The sequence below is a fragment of the Tetrao urogallus genome (genome assembly GCF_951394365.1).
Source record: "Tetrao urogallus genome assembly, chromosome: 8".
Lineage (NCBI taxonomy): Eukaryota > Metazoa > Chordata > Aves > Galliformes > Phasianidae > Tetrao > Tetrao urogallus.
The window spans coordinates 33,609,359-33,631,768 of NC_136821.1; the positions used below are offsets into that span (position 1 = coordinate 33,609,359).

Genomic DNA, 22,410 nt, shown 5'->3' on the forward strand with positions numbered 1-22,410 from the left:
TGATAGTGTTTTGCAGGCTGTTCCTTTCTGCTTGAGAAGGCAATGGATATTTTCTGATCTTAATTTCTCTTTGCTAGATGGCCCCATTTTCTTGCATGTGTTACTTATATCAAAGAAATAAATATTAGCCAGACATGACAAAGCCACGGATGTGGCACCTGACCAGTGTTTTCCAGAGTCTCAGTTCTGTACTATTGCAATGCTGCTGCAAAACACTATCTGTTAATCTATTCTCAAACCATTGCACAATTTGGAAAAAAACATCGACTTTAATAACTCTAAATACACACCAGCTGAGCTGCTTCGGGGATTTGCTATTTCGAATCTTTATACTGGAGGTTTAAATAAGAAGTAATCCTGCGTCTCTGTGAGAGTTATAATCACAAGCCGTATTCTTGGAGGACGCTAGTATCAAAATCCAAAATGACCTCTGTTCTCTCTTCTACTGAAGGTTTCTAATAAACTGTTTTCTTTGGTAGCCTGGTCTTCAAGTTAATGTAGCGATCAAGAGGCTCTGTTAACCAAACATGTTAATTCATTTCTACTTAAATACATACGTTTCAATGCCTGGCATCCGGAGATATCCAGCCCTGCATCATTTGCATTCTTCTTTGCCATAGTATCTAATTAATGCCTTGGTTTTGTTTACAACCTGGACAGAGCAACACGGTTGCTTCCTGTGATTCCGGTGGCGTGCTGAAGCTGTGGGACATGCGGCAGGCGCTCCCCATCCTGTCTGTGGATGCAGGTCCTCGTTCCACCAACCAGGTTGCCTTCAGTCACTCCGGTAGGATGCCTTTACAACTTTATTTGGCCTAAGGCTCATTTTGTTTTGAAATGTCTCTGAAATTCTGAAGCCTGATAGCAAATGAGAAGCAGCATAGACGTGTTCGTTTGAAAGACAAGACGCCCAACTGGCGATCAATGCACTCATTTTCTATAGACAAATTAGCAATCTGGACTAATGGTCCATTTGTATAAAAGGAAAAATGTATAGTAAAAAGAAGTGCAATTACAAAATTATTAAGTAAAATACAAAACGATCACTGGGAATAGAAAACTTAGTGAGATCACTTCTGTTCCAGTGCTGCTTATTCTTCAATGCTTTGTGTTCTTTTGCTAACTCTGTAGTCGCATTTCATAACCAACTTTACTAAGTCCTCTTATAATCACCTCAGAACTTCATTGTGATGACAGAATTGCTTACTGTGCACAAAGTAACCAGGTATTTTTCATCACCAGCCATGCGTTACTGTGTCAGCAGTATTGCAAATGAAGGTGCATTTTCATTTGAAGAGGGGCTATTGGAAAACTGTTGTTTTTTGTCGTTATAAAAAGTATATTAATTCTCTATTCCAAAGCGTGGACAAGCATTTATATTGCAGCACAAAATTTCCTCCTAGCTCAGAAAGTCACCGTTACTCAAAGGAGGGATGATATGATAACGTATAAACGTTGCTTATTGAATACTGAATGGGTGCATATTGCTTATTGCTTATTTTAAAATATGTATGCCTTTGTATAAATGTATGCCTTAACGTTGTATGTTAAATGCGTGCAATGTGATATTTCAATGGAGTATGAGAGAGAATTAAGGAATCATTTTGAGAAAGACTAATAACACATTTTGTCATCCTGACCCACATACTGTGGAATACGTAATAACAATATCTGAGCCACTTGGCAGAAAACTTAGCCATCAAACTCTATAGTATTTATGTAGCATTTTCACAGATCTCTCTACTGTACCGTTAAATAAGGTATTTTCATTTCCAAGGATAAAATATATTGACACTGTCCATTTCGACAGCTTCCTAAAGACAAATTAAACCACTGTTTTATTTATGTGTGTAATTTGGAACAAGAGCGCATTTTTTTTTTCTTGAGGAGGATTTGAAGAAGATTTCATGTCTGGAGCATAATGCTGGGTCATTTGCAAAGGAATCACATAGCTGAAAAATGCAGCAGCAGTACTTCTAGCCAGATGGGAGCTTTCCAGTAGAAAGGTTATTGGCTTCAGGTAATCTAAATGGGCAAAATTTCCCATCATCTGGATAAAATCCAGAATTTTCTCTGCAGGAGTAACCACAAAACAGAGATATCAAATTGAGACGGATGATCAAAATGAGACACAATGTAAAAGGACACAAATATACCTAGCTAAAGATACGAAGATACCTGGCTAAGAGAGACCGGTACAACGCCTATGTTTTGAGCTGCCCTTTCTGCTCAGAACATAGAAGTTGTAATGGTCTTTTCATGACCTCTCCGTGGACACGGGGTGAGGCATGCTGGCGCTGCCCACACGCACACCCGTTACAGGCAGCACCCATCTGCAGAACAGACCTTGTTGGCAGATACCTGTTTGTTATGGAGCAGCTTTCAGTTTGCTTGGTGAGTGCTGTGGCTGGCAGGAATGCCTTCTCAGTACTGCATCTGGGTGGCATGGTGCAGTGTCTTTTAGCAAAGCTGTGTGCGGCCAGTTTGGTTACTGCAGCATGGGACTCAGACCCGGAGCTCATGGATGTGGAGCTTATGCTGTCATAATTATTTTCTGGCTTAGACTCAAGCTAACTGAACCAAAGTTACTCTGAGTGATGCAGAGATGGCTTTTAATGCAACAGGTGAGTGGTGTGTGATGTGTTTGTTGCAATGCAGAAAACTTGATAAAATGATCCAGCCAGTTCCCACATGGTGTGTTTAATAGTGTACTCATCTCTATGTGGTCAAACTATTCAGTCAGTCACTTGAGCGGGCTTAGCAAGAAGTAATGACTACACTGAATAGGCCAGAAATACACCCAGATGACGATGGGAGAATATATCCCGTGTTTAACTAGCAGCCTGATGGACATTGGCACAACTGTCTCATTTGAGACCTCTGTCTGTGGAGAAGCTTGGGTGGATGTCTCTGACCTTATCAAAGTGTGGCATAATTACTGGCTGTGTGCCTCCGTCTCTCCTGGTGATATACTGCCTAGTGTAAAATACTTGACTGCATTAATAGTCATACGCAGGAAACAAATTGTTCAGCTTCCTGCAGGTGGATTTAATTACTAGATTAGAGAGCCATGGTTGAACAGATTTTTTTTCCTGCCCAGTAATTATTTAAATTATGGCTAATAATGATAGAAGAGCTTTATGAAATGTTTGTCTGTGTCAGCAAATGATATTGAGGTCAGAGATAGTAAGGCCTAACTTATGGGAGATTTTATTTCTTTTTCCTTTGTATTGTTTTTAAGTAACTATAATTGCAAATGTAATGTAGATGGGGACGTCGTAACCTGTTATTTTAAAGTGGAAATGCCTTTCCTCAGTGTTAGATTCACTGCATGGGATTTGCTCAACAAAGAAATAGCACTAAGAACGAGTATGAAAATTATTGGGATTTACCCAGTGGCCTTTCAGCAGATGGGTCTTGCTAACTCTCATGACCTGAATGCTGTTCGTAGCATAAATGTTTGACTGTGAAGCCGTTTTCTTTATCAGAGCTGCACTCGTATCTTAAATAAGTTAATGAAGAAAAAGTTGGGTCTGAGTGTTTCTGCTTCAGATTCCCTTCTTTGTTCCTCGTGCTGTCGTGACTTAGTCTGATCAGGGTCACTGAGGTTTTGAAATTCCTTTACATTAAGTAAAGGTGAAGTGGAACCAAACGATCAGCTGAATGTTTATCTGTGTCCCACTTCAATACTTAGCACAAGATGTGGAGTATATCTACGTACCTATACTTTATTAGCAGTGATTACATGCCTTGCATTATGTTCAACTATAATTGAAAAGGGAAATAGAGAGAAGAGATGGAAAAGAAAAGAGAGATGAGATAAAGCAGGGATTAGATAAGGCAGGGAAAGAAAATCCAGATCAATGCTGTTGGCTTGAGTGTATTATCTAGTCTGGTGATATTCAGGTGGTGGATGCACAACTGGCCATGGAGCTATGGTCCTTTTTATTTATTGCAAAAAGGAAACGTTTCACTTACATACCTGTAGTTTTCATGAATTAGCATCCTAGTATCATAGAATGATTTGAGTCAGAAGGGTCCCTTAAAGGTCAACTAGCCGACAGGATTCACCTGGGCCCAGTGTTTGAGGCTTTCTAGATCTCTCTGGATGATATCCCATCCCTTGGGCGTGCTGGGGGCACACAGCTCTCACTGAGAGTGCACTCCATCCCACTGTCAGTGTTACTGATGAAGGTGTTGAAGAGCACTGGAGGGACACCTCTTGCTGCTGACTTTGCACTGGACAGCCTTACTCTCAGTGCTAAAGAGGTGTGAAACATCTCAGAGGGCAGTATGTACCTATTTTTTTTATGGAGGGAGAGTGTATTGAAAGAATGTAAGAGTTGCAAATTAATATTAAAACAATGAAATGCAAGAGTCAACATTATCTCATGATACAAGGGAGTGGTTTATTTTAGAAGATAGGAGCTCTGGGGTACAGAAGACACATAGTATTAGGAAGTTAACTCAAGCTTGATCTTGAAACGGCGAGGGGTTTTTGTAGGCTGGAAGAAACTGTCCCTTGTTGGGAAGCTGCATGGTAAATTTTGCCACTTGCTGCTGGCTGCACAGGGGGCTGGGCCCACACCTCCCCTCCCCAGTCTCTTGAGGGGGCTGCATGTACCTGCAGTGAACCAGATGTTAAGAAAACTGGAGCAGGACAAATGTGTCGTTTCTGAAGCTTCTTTTTTTATATCTGTCACCCTCTTGCTTACAGTTAAAGTTGCACTTGATGGGAGAAGACTCTCTAGCGCAGAATTCACCAGAGTAATCATTTCAGCAACAATCTGCTTTTGTCTGTATAGTGCGATTATGTGCTGAAATTAATGTGCATTTTCCCTGTGACCCCCATTTCTCACTAAAAACCTTTTTTCATTAAGTGCTTTATTGCTTTGTGTTCTTTAATCTCTAGGGCAGATTATTTGATAGCAGCAATTGATTGCTTAGGGTGCTCTCTCCCTTGTGGTTCAATGCTTAAGTCCTTCCTCGTTCTCAGTGTTCACACATGCTATTGTATTCTAAACAGTCTCAACTCCGTTAATTTTAATTTAAGTTATTGACAATTAGCACAAACTTGTAATGACTGATTTGGGAATTGAAATATGAAGAATTAACCAAGCACTGAAGTAAATGCTTGTTCCCTTCTCAGTTTAGGCCAACCCATGTCTCTCCTCCCACGTTCCTGGCCTCAGCTCACCCTTCTGGGCATCACTGCAGGCATGGTCCTTCATGCACCATATGTGCACTCATAACGTACCGTGGATGTGCTGATGAGGCACTCCTGAAATTAACTGGGTGCACTGTGTGAATTAATTGGGTGTCAGTGCATAAGGTGCTTGGGCACACATGCGTGAAGCTCTGGGGCAGTCGTGCAGAGGAGGATTGGGCACTCATGCAGGGGTCCATTGGGTGCTCATGCATGAGCTGATGAGAAGAATGCAAGTTTATGCTGCTATCCCGAGAGCTCAGCATGGACTGAAATAGGTCTAGGTATAACTGTTTGCACTTGTTCTGGCACTGAGGTTTTCAAGCAGAGCTCAGACAGCTCCCGATTGGAGTTGTTTATCACTTCGGGCTTGTCATAGTTCCACATACCAGGGCAGCAGGGTGATGAAGCCCTATTACAGATCACATATTTGCAATTCCCTTGAAACATTCGCTCTTTACTTATAAAACTGAGAGTATTTCCTACCTATTTTACTTCTTTTCTCTTAGTTCTTTTCCTTTCCTCCCTTCCTTCATTGCAAGCAATGGAGGGTCTCTATTTTTTCTCCTTTCCCCTCACTATTTCAAAATACATCAAACTTGAATTCCACTTAAGAAAACTTTCTGTACAAGAAGAAGGAACGTGCATCAGTCTGACATAGAGAACAGGATAAGGAAAGTGAAAGACTTTAAAAGAGGATTGTGATGCATATTTTTGTTGGTATATGAATGTGTGTGACTACTTAGGCTTGATCTACAAGAAGTAAACTTTCAGGTCTACCATTTGTTGTCCAAGCTGGTTGTATAAAAATAAGGCATCTTCAGAATTTGTAGCCCAGGGAGAAGTGGTAGTGGGCTGGCTCACCTCAGCCATGCTGAGAGGCCCTTAGTGCTTTGTCTCTGAGCTGAAATCCTAGGTCTTGCAATAGGCAAGTGCTGTTACCCCAGTTGTATGCTGGTAGGCAGTGCAGCAGTGTTGATATTGGGTAGCCTGCCCAGTTGGAATGAGAGATCTACAGGATCCATCGGTGGCTCCCCTGGAGAAAGTTCTGCCTTGGCCTGGTGGTGGGGTCAGCTCAGCAACACACCTGGGTCAGCCCTCTTCCTTTAGGAATGCTTAGGACATCTGTTGACCACCTACAGTCATCGTAGAGGGATGCACCACAGGGCTGCGGTCATTATTTGCTGATAATCCCTCATCTCGTCTTTCTTTCTTCTTCCTCCAGTTCTGCTGTGTTTCCTTTCTTGTTCTCAGCATTTGTTTTCCTGGCTGTAAAATTCTTTGCTTTGGAGGCAGAGGGTGGTGTGGATGTCATGTAAATATGAGTTGATTGGCAGATGGTTTTGTCTCCTCGTTTCACGGGGGTGTGGAAGTAGCACTGCTCTGCTTTCTGACTGCTCCACCTTCACAAAAGAGAAGAAGTTGGCAATTAATTTTTCCCTTCTGCTGAGCAGAAGAAGAGCTGCGCCACACAATATTTCTGTTGTGCCATCACCATTTTTCAATAAGAGCAAACTCCACAATATTTAAATGTTAGGAGGGATTCTTAAAATATATGACTTTATTGTCAGTACACACATAATTTAAGATGTATGAAGTATTTGTCCTTTGGAAAGAGAAGGGAGGTGGCTTGGAAGCCCCGTTTTGCATTTTCTCTCCAGTTGCAGGGTAGTATTTTGTCTTTGCCTGTGTTTTCTTTGCTGAGCTAATGAGGGTGGGGACTGTGTAGGGCTGCAGGCAATTGCTTTGAGCTTTGAGCACTTTGAAGAGATTAGCCCCATTGATATTCCCTTCATCTTTGTTAGAGAGGAATGCATCTTTCCCTCGAGTGCAAGAAGATGGACAGCTATTTAATAGAGCCAGCCTTTTTCAAGTAGCTACTGTAGTACTGAATATTCCCAGCTCGCTTGCGTGCCCAGACCCAGCAGAAAAACAGTGTTCTGAAAGCCAGGGCTGTGCCTCATTAGAGCAATATATTGACCCTTTGGGGATTTGTTGGGGGACCCCAGGTTGAACGGATTATTATCTGACTGGTGAAATGTTATTCTTCAAGGAGGAGCGACAGTTTCAGCTGTTCAGGCAGTCAGCCAAAACATGGTGATGAGCAAATTGTTTGTTCCAGTAGTAAATGAAGGGAACGTCCACATGATTTTTGCCATCCTTGTATTAAACTAACAGAAGCTGAAAGTAATTGGAGGTTTATGCATCCCAAGTGGGACATAGCTGATCAAAAATTTGATTCTCCAGCAGCTATCCACAAACTGAATTAAAAGGGTTTTCAACAGGTTGTTTTTTTATAATCCCACTTAAACTAGGCACAGGCTTTAAAATATGAATGTATTCAGCATCTCATTTCTAGCATTTACTGCTTTTATGGCTTTATTAGGCCCGTGTATTCTCTTTTATATTTATTGTTTATATTACTTCCAGCTTACAGAGTGCTACAATTAGCAAATTCCCACTTCGAACATATTTACAGTGATTGAATGAGAACTTGTTTCTTTCACTCAAATCACACAGCTCCGTATCAAGCCTGGCTTAGATACAAGAGCTTCATCTCCTGATTAGCTTATTCCTGCAGACATTCAGGGTAAGGGCTCCTGAAGGTCATCCCAGCCTCACAGCTATCCAGGTCTCGTGTTTTGAGCGAAGCATCCCTATTATATCTAAAGAAGTGAATCAATACTGAATTCATTATTCATATCTGTAATAAAAAGCAAGGATTTTTGAAATAAGATATTGTATTGATCTAGTATTTGTGTGAGCTTTGTGTATGTTCAACAAACAAGAAAGAAAGGCGATGGCATTCTCTGCCAAGGACTGGATGGATCGGGTAATACGTAAGGGAACAGCCATTTGCACCTTCATCATTTTCATCAATAACCAGGGGTCATCAGTTAGCTGGTAACTTTGTGGAGTGATCCAGAATTATGCAGAGTGAGGTATTAATGCTTATAAAAAAGATGCAATTGGACATTTTGTTTTAAGGGAAGCAAATACTAATGCAGGAAACAGAGTCTGTTCAGATTGGATAGTGGAGAAAAAAAATAAACAGTAATTTAGGTAGCTTGGTCAGTTTAGCCAACATTCCTGTTCTTTCTAGACACAAATTGTCTATTTTATTCTTGAATATTTTAAAGCTAAATATCAGGTGTTTTCTTATAAAATGATCTTTAAACAGTCTATAACAAGAAGGAAGCAAGATTTAGCTTTATGCTTTTTTTTTCTGGTAAAAGCTGCTAGGCTAGGATGAATTTGAAAAGCCCACTTACAGTTACTCAGATGTTGGTTTTGTTTGTTTTTTTTCAGTACACCTTTTAGAAGATAACTGAACTCCAAAGTAGAGTTATACCTTTGATTTAGTTAACAGGTAACTCACTGTGGACACCTGTAAATAGTAATTACAAAAAGAAAATTCTGATTCCTTGGAATAGCTCTTCCACTTGGTAGATGAAATGCATTCACAAACTGGCTCTTCTCATAGCTTTGAAAGTGGCATTTCCTCTCAAGCAGAAGATCATCTTTAAATTATATATGCTGTCTATAGCCTTTTTTTGTTTTCACGTTATTGACAAATTGTCAGAGGAGCTAAAATGCCTAATCATCAATTGCAAGTGATCCATGAGGTTATGCAAAATAAATTGATTAACAATATAATCTCCATCTAGATGTCCTGGGGGTACTTGCTGTTTTTTATGAACTGGACTGAGAGTCTTTGCTTTTGCATGTCCAGGTGGAAAAGTAAATTGTAAATTCAATCCAACAAATGGGAATCCAGCAGAGTGGCTTTCTAATCTGATGGATCCCCTCAAGCCGGTGAGCCATCTGTATTGGAAGTTCTTCAGGAGCAAACATGAATTTACTCTAGTCTACACACACTGTCTATCAGGTGGGCTTTTCAAGGGCTTCTGAGGATGTGGGACAAGGGGCAAGGATTGTAGCTTTGTTCCACAACAAAGTGGGATGGATTTCCTTCTGTGTGGGACCTTGAGTTTTACATGGCCTAACTGTTGTTCTTTTTCCATGAAGGAAAAAGGACTTGGGTGTCTGCAGTTCTTCAGATTGAATGAATTTAAGGCTTGGGATAAAATTTCATTTAAATTATGCTTACACAAAGCTATTCCTTGAAGAGAATTGCAATGTTTGGATTAGATAACTGACCTAGGGGGGAGAGACTGCAAAGTTTGGACACTCCATTTTTTGAGATTTCATTCCGAAGCCTTCAAATATGGCCTGTCCTTCCACAAACGGGTGCACGAGTAAATGCCTGGCCATGAACAGGGCAGAAAGAAGTTGTTGTGCCGAGATTTTTGGGCGACAAAACAAAGCATTTAATTTCCTTTCTTCTTCTGTGACAAAATGCTGTGTATGATGGTGACTGGGAAAATAAGGACAAAAGGACCAGCCTCCAAAGCTTGGCCTGGACGGTGGAACTGTTTGGTGTGGTTTTCCTCTTGGTTTAACTTCATTTCTCTGTCTCTCAACTTGCAGAAATGCATTTTGCGTAGAGCTGTTTCTCCCTGAGTATCACAGGCTGTTGGGGAGTAGGGGAATATCTACTCAGGTGTTGTTTTTCCCCTCTGAAATTGATTGAAGGAAAGGAAACACCTGATTGAATCCCTTAATTCCTCCTAGAGGGACAGGGCCTGTATGATCTCTGCAAGACACAGTGAAGTCTCAGTTTTAAATAGAAGCTTAATGAGTTTTCCTTGTTTTGTTCTCAAAGAAGTGATGAAAAGATCTCTGTCCTGAGTGACAGAGGGCAGCAAACAGTATTACTGACTCGGTGTGATTAAAGATATGTTTGTTTATTAGAGGCATTCTGAGTTTCCCAGAATCAGGTTACATCCCACAGTGCCTTGACATCTTTCAGCAAGTCACTGAAATGTGCTGTTGGCTTGAAAAACACGAGTAATGTTCCACTGTCAGTGAACTTCAATATTCACCTTCCCTCCCTTAAAAAAAATACGTGTGTTATTATGCCGAGTAACACAAGTCCCAGAGTAGATGTCACATTCTTCTGGTTGCTCCTGTACTGATGTTGTCAGGTCACCCTTCCTCCTGTGCTTCCCAGCTCCATCAAAGACTGAAGCAGATTTCTGAGCTGTGGTTTTCCATATAAAATCTCTGGTAACTCTTCACTGTGGTGTGACATTTCTCCATGCATCAACTAAATCTCTTCCTTATTGTACGAGTGAATTTATTAGGACTGTGAAGAAATCCACCTCACCAGCTGACTGTTTCCAAGCTCCTTTTGGAAGCTGCTGTAATGTTTGCAGCCATACGTTCCTCTGACGCACGTGCAGCAGGTTTCCTACCTCAGTAACTGCTGCTGTTGGTTTTGTATGTGAGGTTTTATAGAGCGCCTCTTTGAATACTCAATGATTCTGGCAGGCATTTAGTCATCTTATTTGAAGAGTTATGACTTCTGCTCCATGTTAAGAACAACAGCAAAACAGGCTGAGCAGGTATATCGCAGCAGCCATCTCTCTGCATGGTTCTGCTTCCTGGCATGGCTGAAGCTGGTTGTGTCTGGTTGAAATAACGCACAAGTGGCTTTTTAATCTGTCATAGAGGAGAGGGATGTAGGCTTTTTGGTACAAGGGCCACCTCACAAGGGTGACTTCACCTTTGTCTGAACAGATGATTATTTGTGGTAAAGATGTGTGCAAGTGCTTCCTTCAACCAGAGGCATCTGTCTGTAACATAGGGAGTGCTTTGGCTGCTTAGCTGGATGTGCATCTGTAGTTGGATGCTAAGATCAGGAGCTAACACTATCCTTGGAGCACAAGTGTAGCTGAATTTGAGAATTGGAATGTGCATCCTGTAACAAAACAATTTAAAACATAGTCTATCAAATTCATTTCCTTCCCTGTCTTCCCTGCCAGCAGTTCATAGCAGCCTTTTAATAAGGGTAATCCCTTTCTGCATTCCTAACCAGAGTCACAGCTGTCTGCTTAAAACACTCCAATATTCAGTTATGTGTGTTTGGCTGAAGAGGTCTTTCTTTGTGTCAATAGAAGCAGCTCTCTCTATTCTATGTCCAGCATTTGCTCTTTTTTTCTTTGTTTTTTCTTTTTTTTTTTTTTTTTTTTTAATTGTGTATTCTTTTTCCTTCTATTTTGTATAGAATGACATTTGGAATCTCTCTGATAGTATGCATAGTGAGCATTTTTGGTAGGGACTGTAATTAATGATTAATATTTTAGCTGTGTTTGCAAGCTAAGTTTGAGCACTGGCAAAGCACAGAGTTGCCTGGAGTCATGGGCTGATGGAGCAGCAGAGCTGTGAGCTTCATTTAGGCAGATAAACCCTCTGAGTCACACACAGGGACAGCAAATCCATGCCAGCTCTGCCCTCGTGCAGGCTGTGGCCAAGAGGGCTCTTCCATGTCCTCCCTGAGCAGCCTGTGCCAGCACCGAGCTGCCTGGCTCTTGGAAGCACACAGCCTTCCTCTCACAGCTTCTGCAGCTGATGCGAAGTGTTACTGGCATCTGCCTTGTGATGTTGGTATCGTGATTGATCTAATGTTCTCGTAATGTTTAATTATGAATTAATTATAACATTATCAATTTTTTTTTCTTAATGTGTTTGCGTAAATTAATAGACGACTCTAGTTCTTGATAGGACTGCAGGAACAGTAACACAAAATGAGGGGAAATAGGCATTGAGTACAGTGAGTGCTGCTTTTCTCTTGCCGGTGCAGAACACAGGGAAAGGAGACAGGAATAGAAGTCTGTGAGAACAGATCACACTTCCATTATTAAACAGTTCCTTAGTCAGAGCTGCCCAAGAATGCTCTCCTAGAGTGTCATCCAAAGCCTTGGCTAGTCAGGAGACCTGAAGTTTGGAGAGAAGGTTGATGATGTTGACTGGAAGCACTGAACATCCCCCTGGTGTTGGGAGCCTCGTGCAGCAGGTCCTCTGCAGACAGCCAGGGTTCAGAGGACCAGGGCTTGGAGGACCATCCCTCAGTGCTGGTCCTTTTAAGGGAGAACACTGCAGCCTCAGACCTCAATGAAGGATTTCTTCTTGAGCTCTGGGTGGCTGTTGTTGTAGTCCAGCCTCAGCCAGCTGCTGGCTGGCAGGCTGTCCGCTGTCTGTCCAGGACATTTGTCAGTGAGACTTGGTGGGGACTCAGCTACGAAAGCAGCCCCCAGGTTGCTCTGCTTGTTAGGAATTCGTCAGGTTAAACGACTCAGCTTTGTGATGTTTTTTTCAAAGACCTTCACTGGAAGCTGTATCCTCCTGGCTTAAATTTCCTCTGCCTGCATGCTGCTGGCTTGGGGGCTCTTGGGGTTGCTTGTTTCAGACTTTTATGCTATCTAGGGACACTTTCATGTATTTTATAATAAATCCTTTTTATTCATAGTTGATTTATTTTCAGTTAGCATTTTCCTTCTACTGCTATGAGAGCTCTTCTGTTCTTAGATTAGATGTTCACTTCTGTGATTTGTCCTGATGTTTTCTGCAATTATAAGTTTTAGTAGTGTTGAGGTGAACGTCTAAATGATTCAGTGGAATGGATCCAAAGTGACATAAACAGGGTTGCTCAATAGATGAGAGCCCAATCATATCCATTAACACAGAGCTGACATTCACCTTATGTACGAGTGTATGCAGATTACAGTCCTTTGGCTCTGATTTGCTCTTCACTTATGTATTTACAATCAGTTTGGGCTTTAGAGAGTGATGCACTGAGGGTTAGACAGAGGTTTTATTACCAGAAATTACCCCATTAGGTGGTTTGTGGGTAACGATGTGGCAGAGGGACCATTATGATCCCGTCACTGTAAAATGGTAGAGAGCACAGCTCTACCTGCGGTGTTGTACACACTGTTCTTTGCATACATGCACCAGAGGTTTGCTGAGCTGCCTTTCTCTGTGGCGTCCTCATTCTGTTCTTATAATCGGTGGGGAGAGGCCTGGCCATCTTCACGGAGACAGAACATTTAATGGTGCATCAGCTTAAGAGGAGGAACACCTGGGTGTTCCTTATACAGGACATACGTGCAGTGCAGCCCAGTGACCATGGAGAGAAGCATTGCTTCATGACAGTGGATTAAGGCATTGCCCCTCCTCATGTATGTCAGACCAGCAAAATTAAAAACACGTGTATGCTTAATGATTTGAAGGCAGCAAGCACACCCCATCCAATCTAATACCTCCTATGTAATCTGCTTTGGTGTTTCTAAGCAAAACAAATATTTCCTAAGGAGTTATCATGAACAGATGGACTGACATTCGTAAAACAGACAGTTCCCTTTTGAAGAGGTTTGTCTGAATAAAATGGATTGTTTCCGTTGAGATTTAAACTACAGTTTGCTTTAATTATTTTTGTATTTGGCCATTATGCTGGGAGCATATGAAATGGGCAAAATGCTGAGAATAATTAGGCAGAGTGGTCCTGAATACGCTGGTGAATCTGAAAAACCATATATAAAAGAAAGGAGCTATCTGTGGAGCTGCCAGTTCTACTTACATAAGCCCATCTGTTTACATCTTCTCCTGTTCCCTGAAGAAGAATACATCTTCTGTGAAGAATTCCCACCAGGTTCCTTAGACATTTTATCATTCAAGGATGTTCTTCCTGTTTGTTCTCTCTCTTTCCTTTATAAGAAAAGATAGAATTAATATTTTCACTGCTGTCTCTTAGAACATTTACAAGACAAATGCTTGACAGCATATGAAATTACATGAACTTCTTCTCTTCTGATTCTGTAATGAATGAAAATGTTTGCAAACCGCTTATATACACCTTTGACTCACAGTGGCTTACAGTCATTTCTCTCTTAGCTCCCTATCCTCCTCTTTTATTCTCATCTGAAGCCTTCCAACCATCTCTTGTGAAACCTAAAACATAGCTTGTTTTATATCTAACTGTCGTTGTGGAAAGGTTATCAAAGTGTAAATTCCTGGCATAAACTGTAGGAGCACAACAAATGCAAAACAAAATGGGGTCAAATCAAAAAGGAACAAAGTCAATTAGTCCCTTGAAAGAAATCTTGGTTTTGAGTTCTGAATTTTGAAAGTCGTTCTTCTTGCCAGCTTCCATGGAACTGAAAGAAGTTCATTCGTCTCACTTCTGACAGTTCTTAATGGTTTCTGGTGTCTCAGGTGCTTGGAAGGCTTTCCTGCAGCCTGCTGCTCTCTACCAGGTGGGTCATTCCATTCTGACCACCAAAATATGCTTTATATTTTGAACTTTACAGCAGCTGAAGGCAGGGAGCACAGTGCAGTGCTCTTCCCATGTTGTACTCACAGGGCAGTATTTTGGAAAAGCCAATCATTTCATGTTGCTGGGTCATTGGCACAGATCTCGTGTGCAGAACCCCAAGCCACTCCTAGCAGTGATTTCTCATGGACTTCCATCCATCATTGCTCATGCCGAGGCTTCTGCATCACTTGTGGGGAATTATTTTTTACCTCATGTTTGACCTCTCTATCCTAAGCAGTGGCTATCCGTATGATAAGTAAGGAAATTATTCCATGGATGCTTTAGAGATGGGCGGTTTCCTCTTCGTCTAAGATGGCTGTGTGTCAGGCATGGGATATGTTTTCACCATGCTGTCTTTTTGTGAGAGCTGGAGTAGGATGGAGCATGCACAAGAGCCACTGTCCAACGTTTTTGTGCTTATGGTACTTGTGTGGAAGATGAGACACTCCTCCCAGGCCTGCTAGACCGACTGATCTTGAACCGAAAACCTTTGGGATTTGGGGTGTTAGCACATTTTTTCCCTGAAGGGCAAAAAAAGATTAGGCAGAAGCAGATGAGATTTTTAAGACCAGTGAGGTTATAGACATTTGTCTCTGTACTTTCTGCTTTGCCTACGGGCTCTTCCGTACAGAGGAGACAGCAAACGATACCCGATGCTGATTAATGCTGGATTTCTCCGTGCTGGCAGCAGCATGCTAAAGGCTTTGCTGGTGCCTGATGGAGCTGGCCTTGATTCCTCTGCTGCACTCGTGCACCTTTTCATGGAGGTCTATATGGCTATACATAATGTGTATCATATAAATGTGTTTCTGTTTTGTAGCAGAGTGCGTGCAGATGACGTCTGAGTCGTGTCAAGAAATGAATTTACAGAAAGGAACAGTGAATAGACTACTCTGGGCTTTCTCCTCAGTAACCTACAAGAGCTGAATTACCATCAGAGTCTTTGTAGTGGAGCTGCTGTACAGCTATGGCTTGCTTTTTTAGCTGTTGTTTGCTTTTTCAGTTTTTTACTACTGCTTCTTTGCTGTGTTGATTTTTGCTTTGATAGTTTTTTTTTCTTTTTCATAAACAATGTTAATCTATATATATATTTTTTGCTTTGCTTATTCTAACAGTGGCTTTTCTAGGTAGATTTTCAGTATATATATATATATATATATATATATATGTACTGAATATACTGTGTTTACACATATATTGTATATTTTAATCTTTTTGGAACCTGACTGTATTTTCTCTAACTGTTTAGCTGTAGCAAAGTTTTCCTCCTGACCTATTCAGCAATCCAAAGCAGGGTTTAAAGGAAAGGTTCATATTTGAGAGTAGGTCACAGCTAAAGAAATCCAGACTGCTGTTGGGCTCCCTTTGAGGCCTTTGGAGACGCAGCCTAAAACTGTTTTTAACTACTTGGCTCTGTCAGCTTCGAGGGGGTCATCATCTACTATTTCCAAATGGTTAGCAGATAAAGTCTTACGGGCTTGGAGCAAGCCCAATTGTATGGTGAGTCAATTTATGGAGAAGTATCTCTTGTATCAGTAGTTAAAATTTTATTACAGATGGCTCAGATACTGAGCTTGATTTATTCTTTATATCTCGGTTAGTGACATGAGTGAATTGTCTACAGAAAGGCCACGTTGTAGTTATTACAAAATAAAGGGCAAGTAGCAAAGGTAGCTGCTTCTTTGTGGCACATATCTCTTCTCAATTTTCAGCAGCACGGAGAATGTGGAAATAAAACCAGACTTTTTTGGGGGCTTTTGCTGCAACTCTGCCACCTTTGATTATACCTAAGGAAGTGCTTGAAGGTAGCTGTTTTAAATGTCTGTTACACATTGCAAGAAATTTTTTCACCTGCTGATAGCGTATGACCTGATTTCATCCTTGTCTAAAACTATCAGGCGTTACTTTAAGTCATGCAAGGTAAAGAGAAGGAAATCTTAATGGTTTTAGTTTGGTTGTATATTATATATATTATCAGACTTGTTTAGAACTGAAAATTCCTTGCGCTTCTGGAAGCTGAAAGCTGTCATTTTCTGTGAGGCACTCAACTATTTGCGCTGCATCTGCCTCAAGGAAAGCAAAATTAAAAAATCCTTAAAATCAAATATAAAAACTCCTGTATTTGCCACCATCATTTTTTCTCTCTTCCGAGAGGAAAAAGCATACTGATCTATGCAGAATCCCTTGTAGAGCACATACCCTATTTTAAACAAAACCCCAGGATGTACTGGGATTATAAAATTAGAGAGAAAATATCACGCTTCATTTATTGTCATGGTCTGCGTAATGCAAGCCATAATTTAGGATTATATTTTTGAAGGACTGTCTTGATTTAAAAGTTATAAGGAACAGTGAAAAAATCATAGCTGAGCAAATTCTCATCTTCCGTACTTAAATTCCTTTACATGTCTGGAGCAAGATGAAATCTGTAGAATATCACTGAATAAGAACTGGCTGTACCATCCCTCTTGCATACACGTTGCATAAGTGAGAAGTAGTGCAGAAATAATTTGCTGAAGTCTTCTCCAGTTTCTCTTGACATTTGATAGAGTTCTCTTGACTTTTTGGATCGCTAAGCTGGGGATCCTTGGATCAAATCCATTCTCCGTCTTGACCTTTGAAAAATATCTGTGCTTTAAAGTTTGTAATATCAGATGTTGCAGGGGAAGGATGAAAACAATCCACGGGGTGATTATGAAGCAATCTGCCCAGTGTGTAAGCTGCTTCTCACACCCAGCTACCTGTGAGTGAGTCATGAAGCGTGAAGGTGTGCAAGTGATGCCATTTTTTAGCCTCTTGTATTTTTAGATAGAAATGAAATGATTGAATGGCAGAGTGTGAATTAGTGCCCGTATCAGTTAATAAAATAAATGTGATGCTATTATTCGTGGTATTTTAAGAATAAAAATCATTGTCAGCGTATGCATAAAATAGACACGAATAATGGCAGGGCCTATTAGGCTCCAACTTCAGAAATACCCAGCAATTATGCAACTTAAATTAGCAATCTTAACTTACCCATATATTTACATATTAATGGTCCTCAGTGATAATTGTAATTGTCTCTCATCATTGCTTCCCGTGACCGTCATTTTTCAAATAAGAAATATGAAATTCTATTAGTAACTTTAATAGTTGAAAATTAATTAAAGGCAATACATCATCAATTAGCGAGCCCTCAACAGGCTTTACTATTTTCACCCAATGCTTACTTGAAGGAAAGACAGGGTTAGTTATTTCCTGTATGTCTGAATGAGGGCATATCTTCTGATGCACATGCGACAGAAGTAAAAAGTGAAGTCCGTTGGGTTTCCTAGCCTGGATCTGCTTCATCTCCACACCATCCCTTCCCAAACGGTCCTCCCGATGCCTTCCCCTTGGTGCAGAAGGACAGACCCATGGCTGCACTGCCCTTCAGATCGAGATCACAGCTGGCCAATGGGTCTTCTGTCATCGCATCGACAAATGGAGCTAATGTAGAATAATAATGGGCAAAGTTGCTTCCAAGTGCTGATGACTAAAATACATTTTACACAGTGCGCTGCTCTCCGAAGGAAAAAAAATTACAAAAGCCATTAAAAGCTAAATGCCTCTTATTTGTCATGTCAGTGAGGCTATCAGCATCTGTTACAGGACATCTATGATTTTTTTGGTCTGCAAATGTTACCGTTGTCCATAAAAGTGAGAAAGATTTTTGTTGTTTCCTTAAATGCCAGCCAGGTAAAGAATGTTGTTGTTTTTTTTTTTGTCTGCTTGTTTTGTTGTTTTTTTTTCCCTTTCTTCTTGAAAAGCCACAATTTAAGGTAAAATGCGCTCGCGCCGAAAAGCACTCAGAGGTGTGAAGTCACTAATATTATGGGTGGTAAAGCTGCCAATAATAGCACACAACATCAAGACAGTTTGAAGAAAGCAGGTGTGCCATTCTCCCCTTTCTTTATGAACTTCCCCTGGTTATCTGTGTAAATGCTATACTATTTTCCTCTTGGCTGTGTGATGTGTGGGGTTGGTAGAGCTGTACGCATAACCTGGCCAAAGCTTCCAGTGCTCCTGTCTGCAGGCTTGAAAGATGAGCTGTGAATCAGAACAGCCTGGGATCTGGAGCCAATAACGGGCTACACCAGTAAGATTTCAGGATGTAATTAATTTTGGTATGAGAGTTAGCTTCTCCATAGCTTAATTAGAAAGATGGGAGCTGAGGGTGCTGTGCTGCCTTGCTCAATAAGGGTGTAAAAGCCAGATGTGCCCACGTGCTGCTCCATAACCGTTCTCCTTGTCAGCTGTTCTGTTTCTCTCTGCTATTTGCAGGACTTTGTTTTTCCCCTGTTGGATGCTAATTAATTCCAGTTCCATCGTCCTTTGGAAACTCTCCGAATCCTGGTTATCTCTAAGATTTAAACTGGCTGTAATCAACGGATTGATTGGGGGAAAGAATATCGGGCAGCGAGATTAGCACAACATAATGAGCCAACATATTGCTGCTGCCACCATGAATGATGACAATGAGCAGAGAATATATTAAAGGGAGCTGAGACTTCCATTGGTTGGACCAAGTTAGACCAAGCTGCATCTCCACAATTACACCTACTGCATAGGAAGTTGGTGAAAACCAGAGGCAAGCTGTGGAATTTTGCTGTTGATGTTTATCTTCACATGGTGATCTGGCAGTTGAGATGAGTTAGTTACACGATGAAGTAGCTCTGGGATACTCAACTGTAGCAGAAGAGTGGTGTAACTGTCAGTGGAAAGCTTTATTCATAGGGACTTAAGGGCATTAACCTGGATGCCCCATCCCTGGAGGCATTCAAGGCCAGGCTGGATGTGGCTCTGGGCAGCCTGGTCTGCTGGTTGGTGACCCTGCACACAGCAGGGGGTTGGAACTGGATGATGGCTGTGGGCCTTTTCAACCCAGGCCATTCTAGGATTCTAGGATATAATGAACCTGACTTCACTCAACTGAGTTTTCTGGAAAGAAATAAACAGCAAGCTTCAAAATGAGAAGTTTCTGATTCTTTTCTTAATTTTTTTCTTTTTGCTCTTTATATTGCTTATTCACCATAGGAAGTATTTGCACATTGAAGATAGCTGTAAAACATTAAATTAGGCAAATAAGCCTTCTACGTAGGAAAAAAATTGAAAGTAAATTTAGCTTACCAAGTCCCATTTGAATTTATTTTCCTATCTGAAAGTGGTTTAATGGTCACGATCAGTAATGAAATTTTTGTAGTTTAGCTAGCTCCATTCTTGCAACTGGCATGAGCTCAATTCTTGCAGAGAGTAGAGCTCTTCTTTCAGCTGTGAGGTGTGAAACCATAGAATCATCACAGACTGGCTTGGGTTGGAAGGGACCTTAAAGCCCATGCAGTCCCAACACCCAGGGCCCATCCAACCTGGCCACAAGTGCCTCCAGAGATGGGGCATCCACAGCTTCTCTGTGCCAGTGCCTAACCACCTTAAATTAAACTAAGAGGACACAGCTGGGGCTTCAGCCAAGCAGGGCTTTTTTTTTTTTTTCTTTTAAGGGCAGCACAGTGCATGGCTCGGTGTTCTGCTGCAGGAGGGTGCAAGCAGGTCATACTTGTGCAGAATCACTGTTGCTTGAATACAGCAGGGCAGAAGCACTGGAATGAGGTTTGTCCTGAGCTGGCAGAGGGGAATCTGTGTGTCCTGGTGATGAGTTGGTGTTGATGGAAGCAGTGCAGAAGAGCTGTAGATCCTGGTGTAGCAGAAACCTTATGACAGAGCCTTCAGCAGCACTGTCCTGGCCCTTGTCCATGTGGCCATGGAGACTGCAACATCTTGTTCCCAAGGGCAGTGCTTCTCTAAAGGAAAGTGAAAATTGGTATTCTGCTGTAGGTATTAAAGCAATGTATCTATGCAGTGTTTTCTCCCCTTGTCTCTGCAGTATTTTCTCCAGCTCTGTCTTTGGCAGGTGCTTGTGGTCCCAGTGCCTCGTGTGGATCTTTGGAGCACTGCCTTTGGAGGACACTTTCTTTAGCAAAGGGTGCCCTGCCTCAGGCAGCTGGGAAAGGAACGCGCAGCAGGGAAGCCAGAGCTGCTGCCTTACTGCGAGCGCAGTGAGCAGAAGCAGGGCCTGTAACAGAGAGGGAGGAGAGGGATGTGGCACTGTTTATTGACTTCTGTGAGCAATATAGGATCCGAAAGTGATTTTTTGGGAAGGGGAACAAATTGATTGCGAGGGAGTGGATAATTGATGCTGGAAGAAGGGAATTTGCATGTACAGCCGTCGCATGCACAGATAAAACATGTTTGCTAGCAGCAGCAGACAGACATTTTGGGTATGCAAATGCAAATTTGCATATATGTGTGAGAGTGTTGCGCATGCAGTAAATCTCTGCATATACTTTGCAGGTTCATTTTGTGTCTCTGCTAATGCATAGCTATGCTGAGCAGAGCTTGACTGGGGAGAGGGGATCTGCACGGTGCTAAAACAAGGAACATACTGTAATTATGTTGAGGCCACGCATTACAAGCAGGAAATGCAAAGTTATGATTACTATTAAAAGAGACCCAGACATGTTAATTTATGGAAATGAGCAGTTTCAGGCGTCGAAGGAACTATGCTCTGCACTGACATAAAGTTCTGTTATAAAATTATCATTAAGGCGTTTTCCTGTTTGTGGCCCCAAATTAAGTTTAATCTGTAAAGCTGCTTTTTTTCCGTATGCTGCCACTTCAAGGAAGGAAACGAGGTATTCAGTCTGCATTTATGGCCTCACGGGGGGGGGGCATGAGCTAGAACTGTGGCATTGGTGGCCTGAGTGTCTGCCTTTTTGCTATTGGATTATTGAGCTCATAATGTGGGGCAGCATTAGGAACAGCGATGTGAAGCAGAGGGATGCTTTCTTTTTTCTTCTGTATTTCATTACTGTATTCACGTTTAGATGGAAAATACTCAATGCAATATATTTATGTGTATGGACACGTAGGAAATCCAGGACTGAGTGCAGAAAGGGTGAAACTGAACCACATGACTATTTTCTCCCTTTGTTTGCTCAAAAAATACAGCTTTTCAATTGAAGTACTTAATTTTCTTTTGGGGAATCCCTTTAATCCCCTATACAACTTTCAGTGTCTTTTTTTCTTGAAGCAAAAAGCAATTTTCCACGCAGCCCCAGTGCTGAAGTGATGAGTGCTGAAAGCCACAAAGGCACACGCTGGCTGTTCTTCAGCTTCCACTGACACCTCTTCCTGGAAATACAACGAAAGTGCTCCTTTATTTCTTTTTTTTTTAACCATTAAGAAAGAAACACAGACACATTTTTGCTCTTACTTCTCTCTCTGTGACACAGTTGTCACAACTTTGACTGGCAAAATGACTTACTCGGCATTAGCAGTAATAAAAACACATCACTTGGGTGTTCCTGTGCAAGGTAACATTGGAGGGAGATGAGAAGAAAGCTGCAGTCTTGCTTGCAGGATGCTAAGCCTGTACTGGATAAGAAGGCTCTACAACTTTTGTTAGAGCAAACAGAGTATGTTTAGCACTCTGGTGAAATAAGAATAACGTTTCTGAAATAACAAGTGCAGGATGTCAATTGATTTAATGGGCGATAAGAGGTGATGCTTGCAATTGGGAGACTTTAGAAATCCAATTATTTCTATTAATACGCTCACATTAAAGAGCCATATTTCAGCGCTGTCCCATGCCTCGCTTGTCTTGCTGCCTGTTATCAAACTCAAGCCTTTAAAATCTCCTGTTTGCATTTTAATTGGCTTTGGGAATAAGCGGGAAGAGAATAACAGAAATAAGTGGCAAAATAAAAGTGATGCTTTTCAAAATGTGGGATCGTGTAACAGCGCTTTTCTCACTAACATCAGCCCCCTTTCCTGATGCACTGATGGCTGGGACGTCTGGATCCTCCTCATCTGTCATTAGAAGGAGGGGGCTTGAGCCTCCCTCCCTCCCCTGCTCCTGTGTAAGGACAATGCAGAGCTTTTCAGTCTTGCAGCCCTTGACTGGCTCAGG

At 41.5% G+C, this 22,410-nt stretch overlaps 1 protein-coding gene across 1 annotated transcript in view; it reads left to right on the forward strand.

The window, feature by feature from the left end:
- SPAG16 (sperm associated antigen 16) overlaps positions 1-22,410 on the forward strand; it is a gene marked incomplete at both ends in the record, with an annotated part of 350,116 nt that overhangs the window by 261,980 nt on the left and 65,726 nt on the right. The window contains one exon of the mRNA XM_079538894.1: positions 661-787. Within this exon, the coding sequence (XP_079395020.1) occupies positions 661-787 (127 nt within the window). The remainder of the gene's footprint in view (positions 1-660; positions 788-22,410) is intronic.